The sequence below is a fragment of the Gopherus flavomarginatus genome, chromosome 6 (genome assembly GCF_025201925.1).
Source record: "Gopherus flavomarginatus isolate rGopFla2 chromosome 6, rGopFla2.mat.asm, whole genome shotgun sequence".
Taxonomy (NCBI): domain Eukaryota; kingdom Metazoa; phylum Chordata; order Testudines; family Testudinidae; genus Gopherus; species Gopherus flavomarginatus.
The window spans coordinates 7,390,351-7,415,563 of NC_066622.1; the positions used below are offsets into that span (position 1 = coordinate 7,390,351).

The window sequence follows — 25,213 nt, forward strand, 5'->3', positions numbered from 1 at the left end:
CTCTTCTCCATGATCTATACTGGCTGCCAGTTGGTTTTCAGGTCAAGTTTACAGCATTGGTTTGGATCTGTAAAGCCCCAAATGACTTGGGAACTGCCTCACTGAGAGATGTGCCTGTTGTGGTTGTGGTCAGCTGAGGTGCTGGAACCCTCTCAGAATAAACGAGATGGAGCTGCTGGCTCTGTGGTGACCTCTCAGCTCATCTTCCTTAGTCCAAACTAGTTAAACTGTTGCCTTCAGAACATGCATCAGACACTAGCATTTTACCCAGGGGTTATAGGTAGGTTGGCTGGTATGTGTGTGAGGGGGGTACCCATTGATACCCCCTCACATCTCTGGTGCTTCTCTGGTTTGGGGGAATTAGACGCTGTTGGTTTTGTGCATTGCTTTGTGGGGGCTTTATTTCTAACTCAAGGCAAAAACACCTGGAGTGTGAGATGGGAGCTTTTTCACTTTGAATATACTTTACAAATCAAAAGGAATAATAATAACACAATGCTGTTTGAGACAAACATTCCTGCTCTAACTTCACAGGTCACACAAGGCAGGCTTTGTCCTATTTTTGGTATCATTTCAAATTAAACTCAAGTAGACACTAATGTAGGATTGGCTGCATCCTGGGTGAGCCACAGATGATTGTTCATTGTGTTGTTCACTCTCAGAGGCATGCCTGGGCAGTAACAGCTCCTCTTCACATCATTTCACACCAGTAAACCCTAGGTCACTTTGGTAACAGCTATATTTCCCAAGGGGTTTTCAACTGAGGCATGAAATAAGTGCTGACGATTTCGCCTTCAAAAGAAAAAGGGAAATGTAACATTTCTTCCTGACGCTGACAGGCATCAGCTTGATGCATCATGCTCCTGATAACATTCAAGTTACATCCAAGGTTACACTAGAAAAACAAACACAATATTACCTCTAAAAAGTCAGCCATTAAATTGACCAGTATAACACACGGCCCCGCTTTAAAGTACTTTCGTTGATTTTTGGCCAGAAGATGCGCTATTTTAACATCGCCACTGTGTCGAGCTTTGAAAGACCCATGCAGGTGATTTGCTATCTGCACACACAGGGATCCTTATCGTACAGGAGTGAGGTTACAATCTCGCAATCTGCTTTTATCACTCCTGGGCCTGCCCCTGACTTTGTTTTTTCCATGAAAGCCAAGGTTCTCCTCTAATAACACGGCTCTGGCCCTTTCTGAAAGACTTCGTTTGCACCAGGCCGATGAGAGAGTTTGGGGGAGTCGGCACCATGAAGGGCGACCAGATAGCAAGTGTGAAAAATCGGGATGGGGGGGGGGAAGTAATAACTGCCTATATAAGAAAAAGCCCTGAATATCGGGACTGTCCCTATAACATTGGGCCATCTGGTCACCCTACCACCACGTGGCCTGTTCTTACACCTTCCCCCCAGCCCTTGTCTCCCAGGCAGGGGATGCCTGGCTGTCACACCTGTCTGCCCCAGCCACATGCAGCTAGCGCTGGGCACGGACAGGTGGCCTGCCCTAGAGGGGCTGGGAGTCGAACCAGGAGACTTAGAATGCTCCCACCCCCGCTGTTCCCAGGGAGGGGCAGTTCCCTGTGCAGCCCCCGCCCTGGAGAGGGTCGGGCAGGCGCTGAGGGCAAAGGGAAGGGCACGGGCACGGGCAAAGGCTTCGCTGCGGCTTCACTCCCCCTCCCCCGAGCACGCATGCGCACGCCCTGCCCAGGCTCACGCATACCGGCCCGGCCCCCGGGGCGCAGGCTCATTGGCCCAAGATGCCCACGTGACAGCGGGTCGGAGGGTAGCAGTATGGCTGCGCCCAGGGGTGCAGGTGCGACCGGCTTGGGTCGTCTCCGCTCCCCGCGGAGCGCTCCGCGTGGGCGTCCACATGGAGCGGGCCGAGTTCTGGGTCTCCCTGACGGTGAGGAAGGCGGGGCGGGGCGGGGCGGGGCGTGCAGCGATGGGGGATAAGGAAGGAGGCGGGTGGGATGGGGGCACAGCGGGACGAGTTTGGGGGTGAGGAAAGGGGTGCATGGGGGGATAGGGAAGGGGGAGGGTTTGGGGGTAAGGAAGGGGGTGCAGTGGGGGATAAGGAAGGGGGAGGGTTTGGGGGTAAGGAAGGGGGTGCAGTGGGGGGTAAGGAAGGGGGAGGGTTTGGGGGTAAGGAAGGGGGTGCAGTGGGGGGTAAGGAAGGGGGAGGGTTTGGGGGTAAGGAAGGGCGCGCCGTGGGGAATAAGGAAGGGGGAGGGTTTGGGGGTGAGGAAGGGCGTGCCGTGGGGGATAAGGAAGGAGGCGGGTGGGATGGGGGCACAGCGGGATGGAATGGGATGCAGAGGTGAGGGGGTGAAGAAGGGGGTGCAGTGGAAGGATGAGCAAGAGGGCAGGATGGGGGCACAGCGGGGTGGCTTTCAGGGTGAGGAAGGGGGTGCATGGGGGATAAGGAAGGGGGAGGGTTTGGGGGTAAGGAAGGGGGTGCATGGGGGGATATGGAAGGAGGCAGGTGGGATGGGGGCAAAGCAGAGCGGCCTTGGGGGTGAGGAAGGGTGCGCCGTGGGGTGTAAGGAAGGAGGCGGGCGGGATGGGAGCACAGTGGGGTGGAATGGAGTGCAGAGGTGAGGGGGTGAAGAAGGGGGTGCAGTGGAAGGATAAGCAAGGGGCAGGATGGGGGCACAGTGGGGTGGGTTTGGGGGTGAAGAAAGGGGTGCAGTGGGGATAAGGAAGGAGGCGGGTGGGATGGGGGCACAGCGGGACGAGTTTGGGGGTGAGAAAGGGCGCGCCGTGGGGGATAAGGAAGGAGGTTGGCGGGATGGGGTCACAGTGGGGTGGAATGGGATGCAGAGGTGAGGGGGTGAGGAAAGGGGTGCAGTGGAAGGATAAACAAGGGGGCAGGATGGGGGCACAGTGGGGCAGGTTTGGGGGTGAGGAAGGGAGTGCAGGAGAGGGATAAGGAAGGGGTAGGGTTGTAGAAGAGGTGATGGGGCTGGAGGAAGGGTGTGCAGCTGGGGGGGATGAGGGAGGTGGATTGGGTGTGGAGAGGGTAGGAGATAGGTGGCTCATCTCTGGGTCTGAGAGGGGAGCAGAGTCCACTTCTGGGTGGCACCGCCAAGGGGAGATTCTCAGTTGAGTTTGGAAGGACAGGGTATGACTGTATGTTGCAGCTGCTGGTGCTGAGGAATATTATTGATGGTGCCTTAGGCTTCTCCTCTACTCTCTAGACACAGTTGCTGCCCCAAGGATCAGTTGAGATAAATTATAAGGAATTGAAGTGATCACAATGCCATATTAAAACCTTGCATACGCTTTTCAAATGGTATGAATTTATTTCTGATGCCCTTTGCCTTTGCATGGGGCAACGTGCATCATTCCAGAATGGGGAGGAATTGTCTTAGTATCTTACCTTTTGAAATGTTAAGGAGTTCAATTGTTCTGGGGAGTTCTTTGGCCTGTGTCCTACAGCAGGTCAGACTACTAGATGATCACAGAGATCCCTTTTGACCTTTGAAGTCTATAAATTATAAATTTGTAGTGTGTATAGTGCTTCACGAGTATATGGGATAAGGTCACAACATTGGTTAGAAGTGCCATGTGGTAGATGCAGTTTGAGGGTTAATACTTTGGAATGATGCAGCCATGAACAGTCTCTCATTTTAAAACAGGGCACTGAATGTGTTGTGCTGTTTATAGCCATTGTGAGTTTGGTAACTTCTTTTTACCTCTGCAAATTGTGTGTGATGGTACAGGGACTTGATTACAATGAGTTCATTGTTTTTTTACAGAATAACTTCACAATAAGCTGGACTACTTGTATTTTGTAATGCATTGAGACAACTTGCACAAGGAATCATAGAATCATAGGACTGGAACAAACTTTGAGAGGTCATCTAGTCCAGTCCCCTGCACTCATGGCGGGACTAATTCTCTAGACCATTCCTGACAGGTGTTTGTCTAACCTGCTCTTAAAAATCTCCAATGATGGAGATTCCACAGCCTCCCTAAGCAATTTATTCCAGTGCTTTATTCAAAATGTCTCATGTTTGAATAAAGGGCTGGCAGTCTTTCTGCTGTTTTCCTTGTCCATTTTAAATCCTGTTTGACTGTAATGCTTATGCATTACTTGCCTTTTTTTACCCAAGAATTTCTCTTGCATTTTCTTTAACCTTTCTCATAGTTGTAGAGTTTAAGGCCAGAAAGGACCACCAGATCATCTAGTCTGACCTATTGTACGTAGATTTACTGAGAGAGATGCCTAGATGATTCTAATCAGTGACTGTGACCTGTGCTGCAGAGGAAGGTGAAAAACCCCCAGGGTCCCTGCCAGTCTGATCTGGAGGAAAATTCTTTCCAGACCTCTCATATGGCGATCAGTTAGACTCTGAGAAAGAATCAGCCAGCTCAGTGCCAGAAAGACAACTATCATGACTACCTCAGAGCACCGGCATACTCTGTCTAGTATCCCATCTCCAGCTATGGCCATTTCTGATGCTTCAGAAGAAGGAGGCAAATCTGCGCCAACATCCCCTTTTCCTCCAACTGTGAATACACTGTGGAAGAATTCCCTTCCTGACTTCTATTGGTGACCATATGAAGCCCTGAAGCATGTGATTTGAGGAATGTAGGACATGAACCAGAAGGGACCCCCGAGGGTTGCCGAGCCCAGCCCCCCACCCCTACAGGCAACCCTGTCATCTAATCCCACTCGTAGATTTGTCAAGATCTGTCTTAAAGCTAGTTAGATTGTTTGCTCTTTCAGCTCCTTTTGGGAGGCAGTTCCAGAATGTCACTTCTCTTATGATTAGAAACCTTCTAATTTTCAGCCTAACTTTATTTGTGAACAGTTTATACCCACTTATTCTTGTTCCAGCATTGTCCTTTCATTTAAATAGCCCTTTGTCCTCCCTAGTGTTTACCCTCGTGGTATATTTATAGAAATCAATCCTATCCTGTCAGCCTTTTAGGCCCTCTGTTCCCCTGATCATTATAGTAACTCTTCTCTGCACCTGTTTCTGTCTGAACTGATCTTTCTTGAATGTGGGTGACCAGAATTTCAGACGAGGTTTTACCAGTACCTTACATAATGGTATTAGTACTTCCTTGTGTCTACTGGAAATGCCTTGCCTGGATCCAATTTGCTTTTTTGCAGTGTTGAAGAGCAGCTAACTTTGCATCTTGAGAATTTTAATAAATAGTGAAAACCAAACCATTAGAATAGATCTTGTTAACAAGGGTCTGTTACTCCATTTCTTCTTTCATGCTGTGTTCGCAGCCTCCGCCATTTGTAGCGTAAGTTTGAACCACTCATCTAGCACATCACTGAAAATGCAGGGAAGCATTTGTTAAAGATGAATTTGAGCACCAGTGTTCAAACATGGCAGCAGAGGGCATGTGGCTAGCTTGTGGACAATATGAAGAGAAAGGAATGCTTAATTTTTGAACTACCTTTTCCTCTCATATTTTGAATTCCAATAGTGCAATGTAACAAACTAACTTTGTTCCCAAAGCCAGAAATCCTGGAGTTATCCTTGATTCAGAGCTTTCTTCCTTCTGCCTCACTTGTTTGTAACTCTGCCTGCTGCGCCTCTGGAGAGTTTGGCTACCTTTAACCCAACCCTCCTAAATTTCTTATTCTTTCTATAGTTTATGCCTGTTTTGGCTATAGTGACTTCTTAAGTTCCTTCTTGCAAGACCTTAATTGCATCTCTTTGCTTCTTGTGGGGCCAAATTTCCCAGTGCTCCTAGCACCCACAGTTGGGGCCAGATGCTCAAAAGAGCTCAGCACACAAAGTGTAGAGGTTTCTTGAAAATCTGGCCACGTAGTTTAGGTCCCTAAAAGGAGGCTGAGCTCTTTTGAAAATCTCTCCAAGCCTCTTCACAGCCCTGAAACATCATTCTTTAGCTTTATCTTTGCTTTTCCCTCCTCATCTCATTCTGGTGCCTTCCCCTCCATTCCCACAGCTAGTGATGGCAGGTTCCTGCTCTTTGTTCACAAACATGGGGATGGAGTGGAGCAGGGATAGCGTGGATGGTTGTAAGGGTGTAGCTGAATGACCCGAAGGAGGCTTGTTGGTTTCAGTGCACGAGATGAGATCTGGGTATGTAACATGACTAGTTCTGGCTGCAGAATGTAGGGAGAAAAGGCCTTCTCTTCCTGTTCCATGTTCTATGGGAAGGTGGTTTCTAACCCTCAGAGGAGTCAGGTGCTCCCAATAGGAAGAAGGAAGGCAGACAACCAAACTAGATCAAGATGGAGTTTGATACATTTAGAAATGAGATTATATGATGGAATTGCCTGCATTAGCAAGAGACCGGATTCAGTGATCCAGGAGGTCCATGCCAGTCCCTTGCCGCTAACTCGTACAGCACAACCATTTCTGCTATGTATCTGATGTGACATTTATACACTCTCTTAGAGGCTTTATGGACATGGACCAAGAAAAATTCAATCACAGCTTAAGGGATATATAATTTTTGGGGCATTTGCTAACTGAATCCTCTCTCCAGCTTTTTAAAAGATTTTATCTCTATTTACTCCTAGAAGAATCATTTACAAGTGAACAACTAAGAAAGTGAATGCTGTTCCCTTCCACAAGTGTATAATAAGACTATTGCTCTGTATTTTGTCATCCATTTTCAATTAATTAATTAATAATATGCATAGGGCCAACTTTGTGCCTCCTGAATTGTGTATAGTTAAGCGGAGCTGCATGCCTGTGTGTAAGAGCAGAATTTGGCTCACACTTAAATATGCTCAGGTGATCTATTGTATGAAATGTCATGGTTCAGTACATTTGAATTCGATCCTGGTTTTATTTAATCATGTTGCTGGATTTAGAGTGTGACAGGTATATCCAGTGCCACACAAAGATTTTTTTTTTCTTCTTCAGCTGTTGAACTGATAATGCTAGTGCTGCTGATACGCAGTTGAGAATGGGTTGCTTAGTTGGCTTATTATCTAAAAATCATTACTGTTTGCTGCGGATAGAGTAAGCTCCCAGGTATTCTCACCATCCTACAGGTACTCCATTAGCTGCTTCATGAATTTAAATGACATTTAAGATACAAATCCAAAGAAGCAATTAGTAACTTTTGATTCATGTTTTACCAGCTGGCTAGATTAATCTGATCAATTTTATTTTGGGCAGATAAGAATTCTGATGGAAGAAGAGTTAGAAAAATCAATGCACGCAAAATAGCCAAATAGATTAAAAGAGTAATTAACTTATTGATTAAAACTTTAATGGTAGATAGCAAATGCCTCTCTGAATCCTCTGTTAAGGTAGAACAGAAAACCAGTTGAGCACAGTATAATTGTACTTGAATTATCCAAGTAAAGATTCAGCAGTACCGTACATCCATGCTCACTTTCTCCTGCTGTTCTGTACAGGGTAGATATCAATAGATGTGCTCCATAGCCCAAATAACCAAAAAATGATGAAGATGGATTCGAAGAATAAATTTAATACAGATTCTTAGATATGTTAAAATGGCTAAGATTTTTTTTTTTTGGGAAGAGTGAGGGGTGGGGAGGTAATTGTGTACTCATCCCTGCCTATATTTCATCTGGCTGTTACTCAGGGGATGGGGAGGGATGCAATGATGGTGTGGGATGCAGTGAGGGGGATGGGAGGCAGGAGTGGGATGGGGGTGAAGGGGGGTTGGGGTGGGATGCTGTGACAGGGGGAATGGGGATGCGGTGGGGTTGGGGTGAGGGTGCAGCCCCATTCCCAGCACTCAGAGATGGGGATACACATACCTCCAACTCCTGGGTGCCAGCGATGGGATGACAGACCGTGGTTTGCCGCAGGGCACATGCTGCAGCATGAGCCCAGCCACACGAGGAGCGCAAGGAGAAGAGGGTTGGGTAGCAGCGGGAGAAGCATGTGCCATGCGACCCCTCAAGAGCCGCCTGCTGACTGCTCACAAGTCAAGCTAGTTCTTCCCCTGCCCTGACCCAGCCAATGGGAGCTGCGGGCAGGGGGCGGGGCAGCATGCGGACCCCCCTGGCCACCCTTAAGGCTAAGAGCCGGACATGCCGACTGCTTCCTGACTCGGGAGCTGCACAGTGCTACCAGCTGAACAATCAATGGCTCCGTCAATGGTGCTGACTGGAGCTACCAGGATCCCTTTTTGACCGGGTGTTCTGGTCCAAACCGGACACCTGGTCACCCTCGAAGTCAGACTACGTGGTCTGACAGTCCCTTCTGGCCTTAAACTCTATGAATTGGGATTCCTCTTACAGGCCCTCTCTGTCCCTTGTGAATTTTTTCCTGTTTATATATTTATTAGACCTGGTTTAAATCTTTTAATGAAGTTTTTTAGTATAAAATGCAATTTTTCACCATATTGCTTTGGATTAAAGTATTCAGGATTTCCTCAAACTGGTAAAACCTCAACTGGAGTACTACATCCAGTTCTGGGCACCACGTTTTGGGAAAACTGTAGACAAATTGGAGAGAGTCCAGAGTAAAGCAACAAAAATGATTAAAAGTCTAGGAAACAACCTCTGAGGAGTGATTGGAAAAAAACTTGGGTTTGATTAGTCTGGAGAAGAGATGACTGAGGGGGCACATGATACAGTCTTCAAGTATGTAAAAGGTTCTTATAAAGAGGATATACATTATTCTCCTTAACCACTGAAGACGGGGCAAGAAGCAATAGGCTTAAACTGCAGTAAGGGAGATTTAAGTTAGACATCAGGAAAAACTTCCTAATTGTCAGGATAGTTGAGCATTGGAACAAATTGGGGAGGCAGGTTGTGGAATCTCTGTCATTGAAGGTTTTTAAGAGCAGGTTAGACAAACTCCTCTCAGGGATGGTCTGTCTTAGTCCTGCCACAGCCCAGGGGAATGGACTAGATGATCTATCAATCTCCCTTACAGTCCTATGTTTCTATGACTCTGTGTTTAAAATGATTTTTTCCCCTTTTTGGCTGTCAAAAGCAAAATTTAAATGAAAACCCCCACATTTTTTCCTTGGGAATACAAATCTTTTTCTCAACCAGTCCTAATATTTGCACAATAATTCCTGGTGCTGATGGACATACTGTGCTGTGTCATGTTGCTAACTGGTGTGTGCCATTATCTTAGGGCTTTTTTGCCTGGCACAGAGTTGTTGGAGCTGCTTTGCTTCCTTCATTCAACCCAAAACAATGAGGCAAAATGAAAGAATGGTTAAAATGTTGCACTGTGTATCTAAGGTCCTTGACATCAACCTACACATGGTCACTTATAGTTAAAAGTAATTACTGGAGAAATCTGCCGATGAATGACTGAACCACTAGCTTGCTGCAAGTGGCTAGATTCAATAATGTCCTTTAGGCAAGTCTCATAGTAGCATGTGTGTAGGCAAGATGTTGATGTTAATTTGCTTTACTCCTGTTTATCTTGAAGGCTGGTGGAATAGCTGGTATGTGCGTTGACTTGATATTATTCCCTCTGGATACCATAAAAACTCGACTGCAGAGTCCCCAAGGATTTAAGAAGGCTGGTGGCTTTCGCGGCATCTACGCTGGTGTTCCTTCTGCTGCTGTAGGATCCTTTCCGAATGGTAAAAACTGGGTGGATTGTGCTTGTGGTACCCTCTGGTCTTCCTCTAGGGGGATGGCATAGTCAAGTCTGTCCTTTCTCTGCCAGGCTCCGATCCTGCTAGCAGCTGCACATAGGACCCCCTGGTGAAGTTATGAGGTTTTGTGTGGGTGCGGGGGTCCAGCTGGGTTGGGCTCTGTGTGCACCATTGTATTGATGACCCCTATTGTAGACTTGCTGCATTGCACTGTACCTGAGAAAATCACACCATTGCATACCCCATTTTGCACTAGTGCAGTGTGCCAATATTAGTGGATTGCGCTAGTGTAACTAAATCGATGTAATCACACTGGTGCAAAGTTATGTAATGTAGGGTTCCAAAAGATAAATCCCCCCTCCCACCATATATGTTGTTTCTCTTTCCCATTTTGTAAATCTGCATATGCTAACTATTGGTGGTACTACTTCCTGTTTCACAATGCAGATCTGTTATGCACCATCATGGTGACTCTTCTGGAAGCCTCAATGCTATTCTTTTCATCAGCTCTGCACTTAAAGATCCAATTTTTGGCTTTACATTGTGGAAGCTGTTCCTCTCCCCTTCCATCTCTGTCTTGCCACTTCCTTCCTGTTTCCAGCAGCACCTACAATGTGCTAAGCATTGTCCAAATATAAAAGAAGGCACAAGTCCCTGTCCTGGAGACTCTTGCCTTTAAATCCTGGCCATGTCTGACTGCAGTGATCATGAATATGAATGCTCCAAGGGTGCCTTGTATACATGCATGTGCTTTCCTCTGGTCTTTATGAGCCAAATTCTAGCAGGAAATGTTTTCTTTTTTTTTTTCTGGGGAGAGAAATAAATAATTATAAGTTATTTAGAAACTGAGGGAAGCTTTGAGGAGGCCTTTTGAAATTGGCACTGTCTTTCAGAAATAAAAGAAAATAGTTCTAGTGTCTGAAGAAAAATGTTTGCAGTTCCTGAGATCTGTTTGCTCTCTTCCTCTTTGCAGAATGAAGTCCAGCTAGGCTGTCACGTTTGTAAATGTTAAGTTCATAGACCGATCCACTGACACCTTCAAATGTTCGATGTCCTTCAAAAGATGATATAAAAATTTCTGGTCTTTATCTTTTCTGCTTTCGTTATCTCCTTTTGAGGTGATAAGCATCTTTTGATTAACTGCAGAAGGCAATACATGCAGTCCTTTTGCACAATTAAAATCTGTTCCCCCGTGAGAGATGTCAGCTTTTTTCAGGATTTGCATCTCTAACATCTGAGCTGAGATTTATCTCTTGCTGCAGTGTAAAACCAAAAACTTAAATTATCTTGTAGAATACAAGTAACCCTTAATGTGCTTGGTAGCAAATGCAAGACACCTGTTAGTACAAAATAACTGTTGCTACTTCAGTGCCTGGTTTGCTCTTCTTCCTTTCTCTAATAGTACATTGGTACACTTGGATTGGTTTTCTGTGCTGTGAGATTAGGTCTATTACAAAATAAAACTATTCCTTGCCCATTGGATTACAGTGTAATGAATGTTTCAAGTTCTCAGGAGGATTTCATTTCGTTTCTCTCAAATGAATTGCTGTTGCTGCTGGAGCTAAACTGTAAAATAGGAGGCGGATTCTAGCTGGGAAGATGCTGCTGTCAGATTTAAATGTTAGTAATGTTACTGAAGCAGTTGTTTCCTTAAAGGAGCTGATTTATAATATCAATTGACCATCGTACAATAAAGTACAGCCCCTACTCACAGTATTCTAGGACAAAAAAAAAGTTAAGACATGATTTCCAATCAGTCAGAGATACTATTTAGCATTTTTGCTTTTCAAATACTGTAATTGTAAATATGGATCAAAGCCCTGGGCCCATTGAAGTCAAAGGGAGTTTTGACCATGAATGAAAGAGTATTGACCATGGAACTATGTTGGTAAGAAGGGTAGTACTGTTTTGGGGAATTTGACTATTTTCTGGATTATAACCGTAAACTAGGTTTGTCTGGATTATAACAGCAATCTGCAAATGCAACTATAGGGATGGTTTTATGACTGAACTTTTTTTTAAAATTTCAGCTGCTGCCTTTTTTGTCACCTATGAATATGTGAAATGTTTGTTGCATACTGTCTCCCCTCCGTATATGAGTCCAGTAACACACATGGTGGCTGCCTCCTTTGGAGAAGTAGTAAGTAACAGCTCTGTCTACTGCACAGTCCATTCTCTTCTTGCTGGGAAGTCTTATGAGAACTGAATTTTAGTGGGAACCTTTTACTTGTTGACTGTTGAGCAGCAGGTTTAACAAGCCTGGTCTTTACAAAGCATTGAATGCAAAATACCAACATGTTCTCTAGAAACTTCTGGGGTTTGTTTTGTTTTAAATGAAGTATTGACATTGAGTAACAGTCTGAAAGCATAATGTTGCAAAATCTCATTCCATGGGCAAGTTAGTGATGGGAAGGTACAGTTGTCCTTTGATTCATGAAAAATCCACAGGACCATTATTTCGGAGGTGTCACCTCCTGTGGCATGGCAGTGGGGACTTGCTGTTCTACCCATGCCCCACCAGTTCCAGGTCCACCAGTTGGTGGAAGCTTTGATAATACAGTGTCATCAGAGATGGGTCGAGTTGGGTATTATTCAGAAGACCTTTCTATCACTTACTTGCCCCCGGAATGAGATTTTGCTACCTTGTGCTTCCAGATTGTTACTGCCAGGAACATAGTGTTACCAAACATGACGCCACTAGAACTACGTAGCCATGTAGTTGGGAAAAAGTTTAAAAATCACAGTGCAAGATTGGTCCCTTGTGTATTGCATGTCCAATACCGAAATACCACCTGCTGCAGTAGGCTAATTGTTAAATACCTGGGGGACGATTCTAATGAGTGAATGTGTTTAGGCTGGGATTTCAATGGACCTTAATGGAGCTAGGTGTCCATTGACTTTCAATGGCATTTGGTCTCCTAACTCCCCTCCCATGGGCTCCTGTGAGAATAGGGTGACCAGGTGTTCCAATTTTATAGATACAGTCCTGGTATTTGGGGCTTTGTCTTATATGGGTGCCAATTACCCCCCCCCCCACCCCCATCCTGTTTTTTCATCCTTGCTGTCTGGTCACCCTGTGTGAGAACCCCAGTCATAATCTCCTTGCATTATTTCAGCTCTGATTTACTCACTTCAGTGATGTTTTCTAAACTGTTTCATTAAAAAAAAAAATCTTGTGAAAATGTTCATGCCTGTGACAATAAAATGACTTATTTCAGCTGTCTATAATGAAAGATTTCTGAATTCGTTGGATAAATGGCAAAGATTTCTGTAGGTCACTGGGGAGACATGCTTGTTCTCTATATTCTCAAGAAAAGGGGAAAACCGAATGGTCACTGAAGAATTATTCCTATCCAGGAGAAACTCAAGACACACACTGAAAGCTGATGGCTCTTCTTTCCAGTGCTATAAACTACATGCGTATCTAGTTACCCTGTCTCTCACTGGAGAAGTTATGTTGTGATATGGTCTGATACTTTTCATTAGTTCACTTGTTATCATAGCTCCTAGGAGCCCCATTGTGCTAGGTGCTGTACAAATGCAGAACAAAAGACATTTCCTGCCCCAAAGAGCTTACACTCTAAGTATAAGACAAAAGACGACAGATGGATGCACAAAAAGATGGGAGTACAGGGAAACTGAAATAGTACTGGCCACTATGGTAGGCTGTACATGCCCTGGGGTATGTCTTACATTTTAAAAAAAACAAGGAGTCCTTGTGGCACCTTAGAGACTAGCAGATTCATTTGGCATAAGCTTTCGTGGGCTAACTCCTCTTTTTTTTTTTTCTGATACAGACTAATATGGCTACCACAGAAACTCGTCTTACATTTTAGTTACCACAAAGTAGAATGTTCTCTCTCAGAAATCGAAAGTTTTGCAATTCAGCCACTTGAAAAAAAGGGATCAAAGAAAAATCTAGTCTGAGATCACTGTGGTGTTCAAATTCTTTTTTTTTTAATATGTCCATTTTTGGATGGTTGTGTAAAGCTGTCCTTATTCAGTAGCTATGGTAACTTTTACCCTGGAGACATTTTCTGGTAGATGTGTAGTTTTAAGTATGTAAATGAGACCAAAGTGGTAAAAATATATTTCTCACTATTTTTCATTATATGACATTTTTATTAGGGGAAAAACAATTTAAAAATCGTAAAATGGAGGGTAATGCTCTTAGTATTGGAAAATATAAACAATCTAAACCTTGTTAGATTAGATTTCTTGCATTACAGAGTTTTCAGACCTGAATGTACTTGAAAAGTCACTGTATCAATTATATTAACTGACTCATTCAGCTATGCTATTTTCATACCCCCCACCTTTCTCTCTGAGGGTACATCTGTGCTGCATCCCTCCCCCTGCCACAGCGGGTAAAATTAGCAGTGTAGAGCCCTAGTTCTGAAACTCAGTGAGGTGGGAGGGTCTCAGAGCTTGAGCATGAAAATCTACATTGACCCATAGTACAAGCCTGAGTCAATTGACCCATTTTCTGAGACTCTCTAATGCAGGTGATGCACATTGGAAAACATAATCCCTACTATACATAAAAAATGATGGGGCCTAATTTAGCTGCTATTACTCAAGAAAGAGATCTTGGAGTCACTGTGGATAGTTCTCTGAAAACATCTATTCAATGTGCAGCGGCCATCAAAAAAGCCAACAGAATGTTGGGAATCATTAAGAAAGGGATAGATAAGAAGACAGAAAATATCATATTGTCTCTATATAAATCCATCGTATGCCCACATCTTGAATAGTGCCTGCAGATGTGGTTGCCCCAACTCCAAAAAGATATATTGGAATTGGAAAAGGTTCAGAAAAGGGCAGCAAACATGATGAGGGGGTATGGAACAGCTCCCATATGAAGAGAGATTAATAAGACTGGAACTTTTCAGCTTGGAAAAGAGACGATTAAGGGGGGATATGATAGAGGTCTATAAAATCACGACTGGTGTGGAGAAAGTAAATAAGGAAGTGTTATTTACTTCTCATAACACAAGAACTAGAGGTCACCAAATGAAATTAATAGGAAGCAGGCTTAAAACAAAAGAAGTATTTCTTCACACAACACACAGTCAGCCTGTGGAACTCCTTGCCAGAGGATGTTGTGAAGGCCAAGACTATCACAGGATTAAAAAAAGAGCTAGATAAATTCATGGAGGATAGTTCCACCAATGGCTATTAGCCAGAATGGGCAGGGATGGTGTCCCTAGCCTTTGTTTGCCAGAGGCTGGGAATGGGTGACGGGATGGATCACTTGATCCATCCATCTAAAAGGGTGTCATAAGGAGGAGGGAGAAAACTTGTTCACCTTAGCTCTAAGGATAGAACAAGAAGCAATGGGCTTAAAGTGCAGCAGGGGAGGTTTAGATTGGACTTTAGGAAAAGTTCCTAATTGTCAGGGTGGTTAAACACTGGGATAAATTGCTGAGGGAGGTTGTAGAATCTTCATCTCTGGAGACATTTAAGAGTAGGTTAGATAAATGTCTATCAGGGATGGTCCAGACAGTATTTGGTCCTGCTATGAGGGCAGGGGACTGGACTCGATAACCTCTCGAGGTCCCTTCCAGTCCTAGAACTTATGAATCTATGATTACCTGTTCTGCTCATTCCCTCTGGGGAACCTGGCATTGGCCACTGTTGGAAGACAAGATCCTGGGCTAGATGGACCTTTAGACTGACCCAGTATGGCCGTATTTACTTCTTTTCAGTGCAGATGTACCCTTAGAAGCAAGTGATCTCATGTGGAAGGAGAGGAAGTCTGTCTGAACTTTTGCCCCCCTCAGTGTTTGTATATAAACTTTTAACTGTACATTGAAGCTAACTTTAGCTCTCCTTTGCAATGAGCAGTCTGATGCTCATCACTAGTGTGTTGGCGGCTGCAGCTTGTGTTTTTAACGCTTCCTTTTTCTACCAAACTTGCCCTGAAATATGGCACGTAGGGACTGTCGTGGTAGCAGCCAGCTAGCTATTTTAGGACTTGATCCAAAGACATGCCCTTATTTTCCAGATGGCTCACAGCTATGTGTGTGCGCACTGATTGAGTATTGGCACTTAATTTGGAGCTGCAGAATGAGAGTGGCTCGGTGTATTAGATTGTGGCCTTCCTTGTCTGGCACAGGCTGTTCCAAGAAAATGGATTTAGTCCTACTTTTTAAATCATTTGATTTCATGTCAACTGTTTAAGAAGAGAAGCAGTATCCCAGCTAAAGTCCTGCTGGTCTTCAGTCCCGCAAGCCTACTGTGGAAGGCAGCGTGGCCTAGTGTGTAGATCACTGGAGTAGGATGCTGGAGATCTGGAGTCTATTCCTGGCTTGGCCATTGGTCTGCTGGGTGATCTTGGGCAAGTCACGTCACCTCCCTGAGCCTCAGTTTCCTCGTTTGTAAAATGGGGCTGATGGTACTGACCTGCTATATAAGAGCTGAGTGGTATTATTAAAAGATGTGCGTCTTCCCCTACTGGCCCTTCCAAGCGTGTCACTCTCAACTTTCATTAAGGCAAGTTTAGATTGTTTTTTGTTGTTGTGCTGCTGATGGTTCAAGCTTGGGTTGTAGGCAGGCTAAGGGCGTGACACCATGCCTGCACCTCAGTGAGCCTTTTGTGCATCAGAGAACTCTCCCTGACTGAACGTCCAGACTCTTGTCTAAGTGTGAATGTTAAATTGCACTCCTTTCCCTGAATGCTGCTAGAGGGACAGACCTCTTCTGGCTTTCGTGCATGCTCAAGTCCAGGGCCATTGCTAGGGAAAAGCTTGTTGGTGTTTCTGGGTGTGGCAGTATGTGGCTCTGTGTAAGCTCAAAAGCTTGTCTCTCTCACCAACAGAAGTTGGTCCAATAAAAGATATTACCTCACCCACCTTGTCTCTTTAGTTATGTTTAAAGCATTCTTTGATTACATGCTGCTAAGCCTAGTTTAGGTGCTGGTCATTCCAGGATCTACATCAGTGAAGTGGATGTAAGTGAAGCACATTGGTTAACCTTTGCTTTGCCTTTTTTTTTTTTTTTTGGCTTGCAGCTTAGCAGGACACAGGAAATCTGCATCGTTCCAGATCCACAATGACTACACCTCCGCATCATGTTGGCTTTGGGGCTTGCCTTTTTCTTCTTTTGCAGAATTGAAGTTCAGTGTGGCTTAGTCATGAAAAGGTTTCCATTTCAAAAGGTTTTATGACTGCATGATGATGATGGTTTTATAAATTCGTGTTGATAGAGTTGTTTAAAACCAATCTATTTTGGGTTGGTAAGAGCCAGTAGCAAAGTCGTGCTCTCCCCCGCCTGGCTTCTGTGGTCTGTGGATTCATATTCAGGCAACAACTTCCCCGAAAGGTAGTTTGTCACATTGAAGAAAAGACTTTCTTGCATTTATAAATCAGCTGCCCCAGCAGATGTACAAGAAAATACAGAGTGACATGACAGGGTAGGGCACTGACAGCTGTTTAACTTCATATATGAAATGATGCATGATTTTCAGCTACTGAAAATGCTTCCCTGCCTGATTCTTCTCATAGCTGTAAGTATTTGTAGGGAGCTTTATGGAACTTCTTTTGTGCATTTACGGATACTCTGGTATTCTTTTCCTAAGGACTTGGACAGATGTCACAATTCAAATACACTTATCTAAACCTGGAGTAACTTGGTCCAAAACTGTGTACTGTATTAGCACATACAGTATTAATTGTTTCATGGCAAATACTTTTGGGTAAAATCTGGTGCTTTGGCTCAATTTTCAGAGATCAAGCTAATGAGCACCTTTGACAACTCTGATTTGCTTGGAGTTACAAAATTTGCTAGTCCCCTGTAGTGCTTTTGCTTTATTGGCCACAAGTACTGGTGCAATACTCCCTCACTGTCTGTTTTAATTCTGATAATACAGCAGACATGGAGTGTAGGCAGTGCCTTTTTTCTGTTGACGTTACTCTCCCCTCTCCTTTCTTTTGGAAGCGTTGCTGCTTCTGTCCAGGACATTAAAATGTCTAATCACTTTTAAATCCCGATCTGCTGTTCAACAGTGCCTTCTAAGCAAATATCCTGTTAAATGATATGACCTTGCCTTATCTGTGTTTACACGGCATCTTTGAGCCCTGCTTCTCACTGAGGCTTTTGGGTATCATGTTGAAATAAATAATCTTGAAAGACAAATATCTGGGTTATTTTTTTTTTTTGCTGGCTTTCATGGCTGCTAACTTGTTTATCTGGACATATCCTGTCGCAGCCCGTTAAATTCCGCAGTCTATAGTAAAATAGTGTCTTAGGAGAGGCAGTGTGCTTAGTGGATACAGCTCTGGACTGGGACTCAGACTTTTCTCGCTTCTGCTTTTACTTCTGAGATTAGCCTACTGGGTGATCTTGGGCAAGTCAGTTCATCTACTTGTGCCTCAGTTTCCCCATGTGTAAAGTGGGGGTGATGACACTTCGTAAAGCACTTTGAGGTCTACTGTTGAAATGTGCTATACAAATGCTGAGTATAATTAAGTTCTGATTATCTTAGCATTTCCTCTGATTATACTGACATACCCTTCGACCTGGGAAGGGAAAAGAAATAGTTCTTCACTCCCAGGTGAAATGTCAGGGGTCCCTCGTGCTGTTCCTTTATATTCTACTATGTTGCCAAGGTCATGAGATTCATTTCATTGCCAACACATCATATTATTAGTGTGATAGGTTTGCCTGTTGCCAGACAAACCCATAGATCAGGGGTGATCCTCTGAGCCAAATATGACAATCTTCAGAATCTCGAGAGCTGGGGTGCAACTGCCGGGGCTCAGGACTTCTGCCCCACTCCTGCTGTAGCCCCGAGACCCTCCCCCCCCACTGGACAAAAGCCCCTACCGCACCACCCTGCAAGGCAGAAGTCCCAAGTGTCTCCCCCCACCCAAGTCTGGTAGGTGGAGAATGGCAGGGGAATTGGGGGCTCTGTGAGCTGCACTTTAACTATAAAAGAGCCGCATGCAGCTTCTGATCCACACTTTGGCCACTCTTGCCATAGCTCTATCAAGTACTGACCTTGCTTCTGGCGGTGGCCAGCTCCTGTTAATTTAGAGGAGGCCAAAAACTACTTGTGAGATGCCTAACCAGCTTGTAACATGCTGTAGGGGTTGGAAAAGAACTGTCCTTAAAGTGGTCAGGGATTAAGCTAGTCCCAAGGCTTTGACCGCCTGTCTGATCTAGACCTTGGCTTGCATGTCTGTAAATGCTGTAGGTGACCACTCACACCTTTCTACTCCAAAGCTAAGAGTAGGAAGGGGGCAGGGCTTCATTGGGACAGTAATGTAATGCTCTGTGTTAACCAGAGCAGAACACCTAGTCGGGCTGGTAGAATGGGACAAACACATTAGAAAACGGGATCTTACTGGGCAGCCTGCCCTATGCGGGTGGGGAATGATTGTCTAGGTAACACAAAACAGCCTTGCCCTCCTGACTGCGTCACTGGGGGTTTGCCGATTAAGCCTGAGATTGACTGCAGCTTTAAGTCAATCGGAGATACCCAAGAAAGTAGTTCGTTACGCAACCTACAGTCTGCCTGTGGAACGTACTTGTAATGGGGTTAACCAGCGGACCTGCCTCTTTGCATTTGTTTTGACCCTGAGGCTTTAATTGTTGGCAGCAGGGCATTTTTTTAAACCTTAGAAACCGAACTGTCTTGACTGGATGTGATTTAGGGGGTCTGTGAAACTAACCTCATTGACAGTGGCAGCATGTTGCGATGGTCTCACAATCGCTTTGGCGGTGCAAGTGAAGGAAGAGATGGAGGGGAGCCAATTTAAGGCTGTCTGCTTTACAGAGCTGCTGTGTAACTTCCTCAGGCAGATTCTTTTTTATCTTAATGCCAGTCTCTGTGCTGTCAGCTCAGAAATTCTAAGCACAGGCATTGCAAGGAATCAGTTTCCATAGGTAGCCCACAAAACCCTTTGGGAATCCTTAAAAGGCACTCACTCCCCGATCACTGCAATCTGTAGCTCAACTACTGGTTGCCTGTTAGCTGATTCATGGACCATCACATACAAATGAAAGAAGCCTCCAAGTTTCTGAGCTATAAAACGTTCTGTTCCAGAATAAAATGAGGCAGAGTGCAACCTCATGATGTACGATACCCATGTCAGCCATGCTAACCAGAGGGAAAAGTTAGAGGAAAGCCTTACAGCTTGAAAACAAAAGCACACTTAATTGTCTGTGCGGATCCCAAAAGAAAAACCTGACTGGAAAATTTAATCAACTGTAGTCAAAAGGAAGGCAGATGCAGGTGATACTTTGCAATTTTAGAGCCTCTTTTGATTAAAGATCCGAAAGTGCTGTGCAAGCACTGAGCATCACACCATGTGACAGACAGGAAAATTATCTCTATTTTCAGCCAGGTAAACTGAACCACGGTATAGTTTAGATAAGATGGGTGCCTGTTTCACTCTGTAGTATGCTTGGTTCCCACAACCCTACAACAACAACAAGCATATTCACAACCAAGGCATCTTTCATGCTTTTTTTTATTTTTTAAATAACAGCCTTGTATCATGTGACAGCTATAGTGTTGAAAGAAGCACTTCTGAGCTAATAAGCTTCTGCTTTCCACAGGCATTTTTCTCTTACTGTGATGGAAAAACGGAGCCGTAAAATAATTGAGGTAGGGATTAGGAGATTTGGTACAGCAGGCCACCTAATAAAAATGGCACAAATTGAGCTTCTCTCACTGTTGTCTCATATCAAATTTTATTTGATCGATTTTACTGTATTCCAGATTGCAAGCATAAGAGTGAAAGTTGTAATTATAGTTTTATTGATTAGTCATTAAGTTTCAATCAATTTATAACTACAGAGAATGGCTATTATTTTGCGAGTAGTTTTTTTTTGTTTCAGGCATCTTTCCTCCCCCTCCTTTCCCCTTGCACACTTAAAATAATTGCTTTGATATAAAAAACTGCTTTTATAATGTGGAGACTTACCTACAAAAGAGTGTGTTAGTGTTAGCAAAAGGCTTTGAGACCACTAGGTGAATGAATGTTAATCTTATTCATATGCCAGGCTACTAGATGTGAAAATAAGATGAGGAGAGGGAAGGAGTAGTCAAAGGCAGAACATGTTCCCTAAAATTATGACACAAAATGTAGAACAAATATTAATGTTTGATGGCTTGTTATCCTTGTTGGTTTTTAAAACTAAAACATTCCCCTGTAATATTTGCATCCTAAGCAAACACAGCTGTGCAACAAACCAGACTAGAAACAGACCAGTTATCCTGAGTGATGTGCAGAACCAAAATGTAAACACATCCCTGAACAGTGTATTCATTTTTCTTTTTGATTCTAGGAACTGAGGGAGTTAAGCACATCAGTGACAAAAAAAGAGGCAAATAAAATCTGACATTAGACACATTTTATATAATTAAGGTATATTATATTTTTTCCACAATTGAATCTCACTTGAGAGGGGCTTCTGAATACTGATACGGGGCGTACGTAACTTTCACGAAATCACTTACAAATGACAGACAAAACACAAGGGGAAAGACATGTAGTACACCACATCATCATCCCAGAGAAGAAAGCGTTGCTGCAGTAGTATACGGAAATAGCCACAAAGCCTTCCTGTTGTCACCACTACCCAGTTCATCCAAAGGTAGCAAACATTTTTATTGTATCCAGGGATCTGAATTCTTCTTCCATCGTCTGCCTTGACATTGTCCCACATGTTTAGTCGTCATATGTCTTTACCAAGGGCTGCCAAAAGTGCTTGGAAAACATGAAATCATAAGTGGTGGAAAGGAAAACCAGATGTTTTAAAATTATTTCACTTTTAATCCATCTAAGGTAGTGTCAGTAATGTGACCAGGGAACACTATTTTAAAATGGACAGTGTCCATTTTAAACAGTCACACTGTGTTTATTATGAAACTTAATTTGATGGATTGATTAGCCCAGTCTTTTTGTCAGGTTTATAATGGTGACATATGCAGTAATTAAAAGAGAGTTGGGTAAGAGTACAAACACCCTTCCACCTCCCACCCCCCCAAAACACCTAACTTGCTGCAGACTTCATTTTATGGTCTGAAAGTAAGTTTATCCCAGTTTGACTGACAGTGTTTCCTTTCTAAGAGCCAATGTGCCTGGATTCAACATGGTGAATTTTACACCCTGCTGACTTTTCCACAGAGGTGAGAAAAAAGTCATTTGGCTCTTTTGCTGGGGAAGCTAGCTAACAAATAATCTTTTCCATGTAATATTTAGATATTGTTATGGTTACAAACCTGAGTTTTGTGGGATGGTCAGTGAAACACTCTTGTAAGTTCTTATTGGCAAACATCAGGCCTGATCTTGTCTCTTTGTCCCTTTTGCATCTTTGTTTTAGTCTGTGGTAGCTTTGCTTCTTTCTCTTTCTGTTCCCATTTTCAGAATCTAGCCAATAACTTGCTCCCCCATTTTGCGAGAGGATTTGTGTGAAAGAGCTCTCCTGGCCTCTTCTGCGGTAAGATCAAGAGGGTTTTTCAGTCTTGCTGGTGCACTTTGTCTTTCAGTGCTCTGAAGCTAGATCCCTGCAGAATTCAGTGGGCCACACTTATCCTCATGTAGACTTCCAGGGAGCTATGAGAACGGCCACACTGGGTCAGACCAATGGACTGTCTAGCCCAGTATCCTGTCTTCCAACAGTGGCCAATGTCAGGTGCCCCAGAGGGAATGAACAGAACAGGTAATCATCAAGTGATCCATCCCCTGTTGCCCATTCCCAGCTTCTGGCAAACAGAGGCTAGGGACACCATCCCTGCCTATCCTGGCTAATAGCCATTGAGGGGCCTATCCTCTATGAACTTATCTAGTTCTTTTTTGAACGCTGTTATAGTCTTGGCCTTCACAACATCCTCTGGCAAAGAGTTCAACAGGTTGACTGTGCATTGTGTGATGAAATACTTCCTTTTGTTTTAAACCTGCTGCCTGTTAATTTCATTTGGTGATCCCTAGTTCTTGTGTTATGAGAAGGAGTAAATAACACTACAAGACGTGTCCTCCCCAAAGCATTAAAAGATCACCAGCGGCAGGTCTGGCTAGTGTCTGTGGTGCTGCTGCAGGATAGAATGGGCTGCCTGACCTCGCTAGAAGATAGGGACTGTTAAGAAGGGAGGAGGGTGACGAGGAACAAGACCTGTTGCTTTCCCATGAAGAGCAAAGAGTGGGAGCTAGCTCAGTGGCTGCTCTCTGAAAGCCAAGACCATCACACTTCTTCCAAATTGAGAGTGGAACATGGGCTGCTACGGAAGAGGGGAAGTCAGAATTGTGTCCCCCCAAGCTCCTTTGGGGGTGAGGGTGTCAGACTGCTCCTTCTGAGGTCAGGGGTTTACGTAGCTTCATTTAAAACCCACACTTTTAATAGAGCTGCACTCTTGAGTTTTGGATTCCTTCCAAATCCAAAACTAGAGGGATGTTGAACTCTCATGGACTGAAATGGCCCCAAAGTTTACTTTCCTTCTGGGATCAAGATGGCTAATTAACCTCTAATCTTCTCATGCCCTTAAACAAAGAACTGCAACAAAGAGATTTCAGCTCCATCCTCTGGTGGCAATTACATGGCATTTAACTCAGTTCCCTTTTTTGGTTAAAGTAGTGTGATGATCTGACACTACTCTCTGCTGATCCAACAGGACAGTACGTATATTAGACCTACAGTCTCTGAAGCACTTTCTGAGTGCACCTTTATTGAGCCAGCTTGAGTGAGTCATCTACATGTAAAAATATAACTCTACAGGGATTGGAGACAAGGCAACACACAATTAGCACAGTGCAGACCAGATCTTTAAAGTTTTCAGGGGAGGATTAGGTGAATTCACACCTGTGTAATTTGTGTGGACCGTTGACCTCAGTTGGAGTGTACATAGGCCAATAATGAATGCTTTTGAAATTTCCCCTTGTAATTAAATAGGTGTGAAGGAAAGTGGCTTGTTCCCTTCATTTTTGGCCCTTATATTCCAAGTCTCTCTCTCTCTCTCTCTTTTTTTTTTTTTTTTTTTTTTAAAGCACCATGGTCTGACTTGGGTACAAGATGGTTTTTTGCTAATCTTAAAACCAATAGAAAAGTTTGCATAATACTTTGGATTTCAGTTGAAACCATTGATTTTAAACAAACATTCCGCTGCAGTATCTGCAACCCTGAGATGATTATATAGCTCTTAAGGGTAGCTCTACACAGCCAAACACCCAGGGCCCCACCCTGCTAGGCACTGTCTTTGCATAAAGTCAGTAACAGACCCTGGTTTCAAGGGTAGGGTGACCAGCTGTCCTGATTTTACAGGGACAGTCCTGATACTTGGGGCTTTTTCTTATATAGGCTCCTGTTACCCCCAACCCCGTCCCGATTTCTCACGCTTGCTGTCTGGTCAGCCTATCCAAGAGCTTAATTTAAAATGAAAATGAAATTGATTATGGATGTATGTGAAACTAACTTCATTGTTTGTCATGAGGAATTGGAAAAGTACACAGCATTATCAAATAAGGGTTGGGATTTTTTCTATATTAATATTCTAAGGTTTTAGTAACACAGGTTAAAGAAATTTGTTCCAGTCATTTAAAATTGACCATGTCCCTTTAATTTTATGACAATTCCCAGAGTGTTGATGATAGTGTTAGAGCCCAGTCGTGCACACACATGTTTACACACACACACAACGTTTAGATTGAGTATAAAATAATTTAAGTAGTTAGCAGCGGGACTTGCTGAGGCTGGCAAGAGAAGCAGTGCTTGTCACTGTTGAAATGTGCATTGTCTCTTGAATTAATCATGGTGGGTTTTGAAATATTCATAATTTAATCTAGGTTAGCTCTGATCTACAAATGTGGTAGTATTTTGCCAAGCGCTCATACAGGAGTGTAATTGAGCAGTGGCGTAAAGGCTGCTGAGAAGATGAAATTGCTGCCATTATGACCTAGTGGAGAAGACAGAGAAGAAGTATAGCTAGATAAGAAGGAAATTCAAATTAAAGCTGCAGCCAGAAATTGCATGTAAATAAAGATGAATGGAGTCAGAAATCCAGAGACACTGCCAACAAATTCATCATACAATTAAAGGCTGAAACAGCAAATTAGGAACTGTCAGCCACCTAACCAGCCACCCACAGTGTCTCTTGTATGCCTTCTTATACACACACGTGCCCTCTTTCTATTCTTCAGCTCCATTTTTGAGTTCCATCCGTTGGTGAATCTATTCAATGTATGCCTTTAAAATGGCAAAGCTACCATCTTGGTTTTGTAGCTTGGCACCTGCTTCATCTGAACTTGTATTCTTTCACTTATTATTATTATTATTATTATTTATTTGTATTGTTGTAGAATCTAGAAGCCCTAGTTGTGGCCTGGAGGCAGGAGCGTGGGATGCTTTGGCGTGACAGGTTAGGGAGTTGCTGGGTCACTCTTTCCTTTAGTGGCCAGTCAGGCACTTGACAAAACCATTTTGGAAATTCCAGCCAGAGACTCCTTAAAGATGGTAAGGAGGGAACTTGGAAGCATTGGTGCTGCCTTCCCTGAGGGGCAGCAGGCTGTTGCATTTCATGCACATTATTGCTCTGAACTTTAAAACCCACGGAACATTCCACTTCTAAAACCCCATGGAGAGTTGAGATCCCAAGTACCTCGCTGTGTGGGATCTCTCTCTTCTTTCCGTGTTTAGGGGAGCTGCAGCTAATTTAATGAAATCGCTT

General features: G+C 43.8%; 1 protein-coding gene across 1 annotated transcript in view; it reads left to right on the top strand.

The window, feature by feature from the left end:
- The first annotated feature begins 1,783 nt into the window (after nt 1-1,783).
- Nucleotides 1,784-25,213, top strand: part of SLC25A26 (solute carrier family 25 member 26) — a 131,907-nt gene continuing 108,477 nt past the window's right edge. Inside the window, exons 1-3 of the mRNA XM_050957538.1 lie at nt 1,784-1,909; nt 9,375-9,531; nt 11,577-11,686. Coding sequence (XP_050813495.1) covers nt 1,877-1,909; nt 9,375-9,531; nt 11,577-11,686 — 300 coding nt within the window. The 5' untranslated portion in view covers nt 1,784-1,876. The remainder of the gene's footprint in view (nt 1,910-9,374; nt 9,532-11,576; nt 11,687-25,213) is intronic.